General features: G+C 38.9%; 1 protein-coding gene and 1 pseudogene across 1 annotated transcript in view; one reads left to right on the top strand and one right to left on the bottom strand.

Annotated features, from left to right (window-relative positions):
* LOC137970068 (uncharacterized) overlaps window positions 1-1795 on the top strand; it is a 2646-nt gene extending 851 nt beyond the window's left edge. Inside the window, exon 2 of the mRNA XM_068816539.1 lies at window positions 745-1795. Within this exon, the coding sequence (XP_068672640.1) occupies window positions 745-1795 (1051 nt within the window). The remainder of the gene's footprint in view (window positions 1-744) is intronic.
* An 840-nt stretch (window positions 1796-2635) lies between these two features.
* Window positions 2636-6859, bottom strand: LOC137970075 (uncharacterized; annotated as a pseudogene).
* Window positions 6860-7500: the final 641 nt, after the last annotated feature.

Below are 7500 nucleotides of genomic sequence, written 5' to 3' on the forward strand. Positions count from 1 at the left end.
GAAATGGTTAGTGTTCTATTCTTTTCATGTTTACATTGTTATAAAGCTATCAGTTATACTACTTTTCTTCTGTATCAATTTCGCTGCTGTTGTCTTCCGCGGCTTTCTCGTTCATATTTCACACCTATGTACATGTAAGGATTGAAGTATTGCAGTACTGTGCAAAAGTAATTAGAGGGAAATTCGTCCTTTCGCCAACAAGGCCGTAATTTCGAGCGGTTCAAAGAAAAGCCGCATCGAAAATTCGCGGAAGATTAGTTTAAGTGTCGTGTCCTTCGAAATTTCGCTGTTTTTCGCTACTATTAGTCGAAATCCGAGGAAACTTGTTGAAGTTCGTCCTCATTACTTTTGCCCAGACTGTACCTGTGAAAGGCTAATATAGATTTTCCTTGGAGAGGCAGTTGTGGCCACAGTGACAAAGCAATTATATGTTGTGGTTGAAATTTTTTCAAACCAGTTTCATATTTGCCTTCCTTTGCGCAGTATTCATTATCATAATCTCAGAAAGGGAAATAAAAATTAAACTGCCTTGGATATTCTTTAAGCAAAAAATTTTTGAATCACGACATACACTTGTTTTCTTTACATTTATCTTGATTGACCAAAACATTTTGTCAAAATCTGCTATGGGAATGCAGTAAGCTTTCCTTACCAATTTTTGGAGAATACCAGTGGCCATAGCTATGACAGAAACTGGGAAGAATAAAAGCCTCAATTATGAATTAATAATTATTTCATCTTTAGGGGTCATGGCATTGGAAATGAGGAAGCGTTCCGTAAGGACTATGCACGTTTAGCAGAAGTGAGATCGATTTTAAAACAAGGTACCCCTTTCATCGCACTTACAGCAACAGCAACTGATGCAGTTAGGAAAGTTATCATCAGGGATCTGACGATGAAGGACTGTGTGCAGTTAATAACATTACCTAACAAACAGAATATTAGGTTCTCTGTTTCATCTGTTGACCCAGATGATCTAGAAACATCATTCCAGTGGCTTATTGATGTTCTTAAGTCAAAGAAAAGAAATGCACAGAAAGTGTTAATCTTTTGCAGAAGGAGGGCACATGTGAGGGAACTTTATGAAACTTTTCATGAAACTTTAGGAAGCAACAGCTATGTTCTTCCCACTGGACACGAGCTAAAGGATGACAGAACACGCCTCTTTGCTATGTACCACAAGAAGACACACCATTTGGTAAAAGAAACGGTGGAGAAAGAATTTTGCAAACTGGATGGCAGTGTGCGAGTGGTGTTCTGCACAATTGCTTTTGGAATGGGTGTCAATGTGGAAGGTGCCTACATTGCCCTTCATTTTGGCCCTTCTAGCTGCCTTGGCGACTATCTTCAAGAAATTGGTAGAATTGGTCGGAGTAGTGACAAGCAGAGCCATGCTGTACTTCTTACATACTCTGGATGCACAAGGAGCAAAAATATCACAAATGGAATGAAAGAGTATGTAAGAAAGGCAGATGTGTGTAGGCGTTCCTTGTTAATGCAGCCATTTTTGGATTGTCAAGACAAACCAGATGAAGAAACCAGAATGGAGCGTCATTCATGTTGTGACGTATGTGCAAAGACGTGCCGATGTTTGTGCCTGTGCAAGGGTAAATGCACATGTGACAGTGTGTGCAACAGTGAATTGTTTTTTTCACCAATGGAGGCTATTTCAGAATGCAACAGTGTAAAGATGATCGAACAATGCAGTTCTGATGAGGACACAGATGACAGTGATATTTATATAAGAAGCAGAATTTGTCACTTAGGCAATACTGATTCAGATGATAGTGACTAACTATTGAGAATAATCATTACAGGTGTATGTATTCACTTTTCAGTGATTACTTTTCATTTCAATCACTGTCATAGTTTATTTCAGAATAATGTTATTGAATTTTTACCTACAATGTATCTACATTGAGTGAGGGGGAGGGCAAGAGAATGTTTAATACTCCATACATGTATATCCAGATAGTACCAATATTTTCCTTTTTCTCAACCATTTTTTACACATGATTGTAGCAGTAATTATAGATCTCCCTTCCTCAACAAGCACTATAATGGAATTTAGGCTTCCAATTCAACCTTCCACCATCTCATTACCTACCTTATCTATTGGGTGCAATGCAACAGTATTAGAAATAAATACAATTGCATTTAATATTATTTAGTACACATGTGCTACAGAATACAAGCTTAGATGGAGCTATGTACAAAAATATTTACATGGATGATTGGAAATAAATGTGGAGGAAGTGATTATTACTTTCGCAAAAGCAAATGCTTTTGTTGAACATTGACTATTTCTTCAAAAAGCAATGATTGTTTATGTAAGACTAAGTTCAATCAGCATTCAAAATTTTAATCATATCTTACAGTGGGGCCCTTTGCAAATTATATACAGTCACTGATCTTTTCAAAATTGGAGAATATATTAAATCCACTTTGAAAATTACATTGAAACTGACATAACCAATAATTCTATTTTGTTTTAGTAATACCTAGTCTCATGTATGGTGATGCACTTTTTGCGTACTTTAACCTTCAGGTAAACTTGGACAAACTTTTAGGTGCAGCTAACATTGTGAAGGCCTTAAACTTAGTAACACTGAGATAAACAGCAGTTGATAATTATTCAAAGTTGGTAGAAATATTTTCTTGAAAAGGTTTTCAGTGACTTTGAAATCCAATTTTTAAGGTCCTCAACATTGATATCAGCAAGCAAATTTTCCTTCATGTCTGGAAAAGCAGAGTGCTTTCTTCCAGCAATACTATTGTACAAGTCCACTTCCATGAACTGGTCAACCAACATCATGACATCATCTTCAGTGGACATTTCAGTGTGTTTTCCCGATGGCTTTCGTATGAAAGTGGAATTGTCATAAGCAGAGAGGATTTCGTTGGTAGGACTAGTTGACTGGCTCACCCTTGCAATGCTCCTGTCAGTTATTTCCCCTTTGAAGCTGTGTATGTCTGTCTTGAAAGCCAAATTGTCATGCTCTATCTCCTTATCCATTGGAAAGTTTGTGTCAATCTGTCCTTGGTGATTTACAAATCTATTCCAAGTCAAGGAGTGAGCCAACCTTGGGCTGGGAAGGGATTTAACCTGTGCTTTGTAGGTGCAGCATTGCAATTGCATACTTTGGGCAATTGCTTACCTTATAAAACAAACAAAATAATTTGTAGAGTCGAAGAACTCTCTCTCCATCAGCTAGTTTAATGGCATCTTCATGATCCATTCTCAGCAGCAACAGCAACAGAGCTTGGCAGGTGTAGCTGTAGACTCTGTCTATATCACTGCTGGCATTGGTCTGGGAAGTAGGGTTGCTCTGGACAGCCTCAAAACCATGTTCACTTTCCTCGTGGTTCCTAAGTGCACTTGGTCTGAGATACCTCCAAAATCGGCACTTTAGGTCATTAGATATAGGGGCTTGCTGGTTCAGCTCTGGCAAACTAGTTACTACATGTTCTTCAATGAAACATTTCAAAACATCTTTGACATATGCTTTCTTTGCTTGCTTGTCATTAGGATCTCCAGTGTACACATTTTGCTGTGGAACACCATCTGTGTTTTCCATCCCAAAGTGGTGCAATGCCCCACAAATTAAATATGCCCTCGTGACTTTGTTCAGAAACTCACTGCATGCATAAAAATTGTTGTGTGGATTGTCCGTCACATTTCTAGCATCTATCATATTTCGAGCTGCATAACGTGTTCCTTTGTCCCTGCATGAGCTGGTGTCATAAAGATGATGCCATATGACCTGTAAGTGAACACTCTCAATTAGTACTTTTGCCATGCGGGTAAAGTTGATAAACAGGATATCAATCATGTCTTCTTCGTACTGCTCATTCTTTCGGAGAACACCAAGGTGAACCTATGAAAAGTAGCGAATTGTTTTTACACAAGCATAAGTTTAGTGTGATTGATTACATGTAACAGCTCTACTGGTGATGGTATCAGAAAGTATTGTTGTTTTTGTCAATGTGGTTTTGTAGATTTATTCATACCTGCTGTTTTTGCTTCAAACATGAGAGATCACTTCAAGTCTGAATCTTGCTTTCACCCCCAATACCCAAAAATACTTAAATCTATGAGGTCAGCAAAGATTTAAATACATCTTCAGTGGTGTAAATCTATGCCTTCTAGTCATTTAAAGAAATGGGATGTGTTCACTTTCCTTTCATTGTTATTGCACCTAGGCGTCAGTATTATTGTTGTTTTTATGTTTATTGATTTACATAGAATAAACGCAAGTAAAACCCAAAGTTACTACTAACATGTAGTTTGCTGCAAAGGAATAGAATGCTACCATTATTTCTTGAATAGTTAAATTTTAGCAAGCCGGATAAGTAACACCTACCTTCTCTGTTTTCTTTTTTGTGTTTTCCATTTGTGCATGGACAATTTGCTTAGGAAGGCAATCAGTAAACCAAGCTAATGACGAAATGTACTTCCCCCACACATGGCCGATTAAAATGATCAATTCTTCAATAAGTGTAGATTGGTCTTCAGCTTTCGGTAGAAATGATGAGAAAAGGGCTTGACTTGCATCATTCTTGGGGGAGATGTTAGGAAGATGATTGGAAGAGACTCGGTTCTTGAAAGCCACCAGCTGGTACATGTGGTGATCCTTGTTTTGATTGGTCAGAGTCATCTGACGCAGCAGGATTCTCATATCAACATTGTCACCAGTAAATGAATACCCTGGATGCATGGTGGTTCTGTGATGGTCTAACTCTTCATTCAGCTGTTGGACCAACTCAGACTCAGCTCCAACCTCCCCTGCTGCAGTCTCCAATCTTTGCAGGATAGATTGCTCCCTCTGTACTCCTTCTTCCACTTGGCTTTTCCAGTCCTTGAGTACTTTGTCAAACCCTTTACCAGCAGACTCAAAAAGCGTGTTTGTAGCATTATATCCCATGGAGACGTACACGGGTGACAATCTTTTGAAAGCAACCTTCTTCAGTCCCCCTTTCTTTAAAATAAGTGATGTTAGCTTTCTTGTGACATTCATATCTTCGTTAAATACTGAAATCAATTGGCATCCAGCATCTAACATAGGTACCACAAGTGCATCTTTTTTCTTCACAACATTCCTTCTCTGTGATGGATTTGACACTGCCGACTCCAAAAATTGCAAATACACAGGAGCTCTGTTTTTCAGTTCGTCATGAACAACTTCCCATGAAAATTTAGCCAGGTCTTCAGGAGACGACTCCCTCAACACAGATGGATTTGCCTTTGAACAAAGTCCAACAAGTTCAGAAGTAATTTCCTTGCAAGTCAATTTTAGTACTTCGCTTTTTGCATCGGCAATTGCAAAAAATGCTCTTGACATGGAAACGGTGTCCCCCAAAGCTAGTTGTCTTCCCATTCTCTCGAAGTTATCACTCAGCTTAACTACCACTGATGGACTATTTGGGTATTGTATGACAACCTGAAAATATGACAAGCAAAGATAAATATCAGGTTTCGTAAATATCAGGATTGATAATGTTGCCTTGAACAGAAGTCTAGATGTCCCATCCTTCAATAGTTCGTCATCTTTTGACAACAATTGGGTAAAAAGAAATTCTTTAGTATATGAGAATTTACCACATAAAACGAAAAGCTTTCATATCCAGCGTAACTTTCGGGAAAAATTAAATTTTGAACTAATATTTACACAAGTCATTTGATTTCCGTTCAGCATTACTGAACAACTCCAAGTACAAGTATAAAATGCAACCATGAATAAAAAGTTAGCCATTCTCAGTGTTTGAACCTTCTACTTACATGAACGGCAGACAGATGAGAATCTTCTGGCCAGGACAAAGTTTGAGTAGACTTCTCTGTTGATGTGAGCAATGGAACAGGTTCGTCTGTAGCGACAGTAGCGCTGCTTTCACCGAACAAAGCTTTTCGTTTACCGCGCACGACATGATCGCGCGAGGCTTTACTCTGTCTTTTCACCGAGTCGACAGTACCAAGATGCGCTGCTAGCCTCTCTTTTGATGATAAAAACTGCTCCCTTATTTCTAGGATCTTTTAAACCACATTTTCATTCGTTCGGGCTCAATTTCTGCATATATTTTCTGTCACACTGTTGCCCCTGTCTAGCTTCGCACCTACTAGAATCTCTAAATTGACGCACGCTTGTGACTTGTTGGAGTCAGAAAAAAGCTTGCGACGATATTCCGGGTTTGAAATGGCCTCGACACACGGAATGCAAACCGTTTCCTCCGATTTAGGGGAGATATTGACCCGAGAAATAGTTTTAGTTGGGGTCAGGTCATCTCCATCCATCCTGATTTAACCAGTCATTCGAGAACTGTTTTTTTTTACGTACGACTCGTTCATGACGTCATAGCAGTAATTTCCCGTCAACAATATGCAAATTAAATTACTTTCCTTACAAAGCGCTTGATTCACGGTTTGCCGATCGGCAAACGAAGCTTTGTAAACAATGAAATATGCTCTGGAATTGCCAAATTTTTACATACGAAGATACTGCAATTTATCATAGGCATATTTTCTTCGAAAATTGGCCTTTCACAAACACCTTCCACGGGTAAAATTTGAAACAAAAGGACAATTAAAATCACGCGCGAGCATCAAGCCACTGCACTTACAGATTTCTTACCATCGCGCGTGACGCGAATCGCGTCGCGCCCGAGGGTGGTAACTTACTTTTGAGGGGTATTGTAGCATGCGACCTACATTTTCGGCAAGCACGTTATCGTCTCGCAAAGACCATGCGATGGTAGAAGCACTAGCCGCCAGCGTCTGAGAGTGGGTAGAACCGCTAGTAGCCTGGTAGGTCTGTAGAAAGCTCAAAAGCTGTTGTGCTAGATCAGAATTACCACGGTTGGTCATGATGAAGTAGAAAACTTTTTGAACGTGTCGCAGGATAGTGATCAGCTCTTCCAGGTTCAAGACAAATTTTTTGACCTTTATTAGAGCAGTTCACTTTTATTTATACCTAATACACCCTGTACATGTTATGAAACTTTATTCACGTAACAAGCAATGGTGTAAAAATAGTTGTACTTTACGCAAGTGCTCTGGTAAATTTTCGTGCCGCCTAGGAAATTTCTATTTTTAGTTCTCGGAAATGCTATTTCCCAAGTTTTCCATGGAGCAATTTCACAATTCACAACGTATATCAAATATAGAGTCTCTTCAGTTTGAGATAACTGATGGTAAGTTTTTGAATAGGAGAGATTAAAGACTGTCTAAGTAGCCGAATTATTTGTAAAATACGCTTTTCGCCAATAAATACATACGTTTTTTTCAAATGTTTTACGCAATCTTCCATTGTCAGAAATCTATCTACCTATCTCATTTCTGGATGTGCACACTTGCATACCGGTGAAAATGATCGTCACGCCTTTTACCCCTTACAGATTATGGGATAAACAGAGCAACTCCAATATGACCAATAAAACGACGTGTAATGGTCTGGAGAAAGATGCTGTTGTGACAGAGATGTCACAACAACAACAACGTCTAATGTC

The sequence above is a fragment of the Montipora foliosa genome, chromosome 1 (assembly GCF_036669935.1).
Source record: "Montipora foliosa isolate CH-2021 chromosome 1, ASM3666993v2, whole genome shotgun sequence".
NCBI classification, from domain to species: Eukaryota; Metazoa; Cnidaria; class Anthozoa; order Scleractinia; family Acroporidae; genus Montipora; species Montipora foliosa.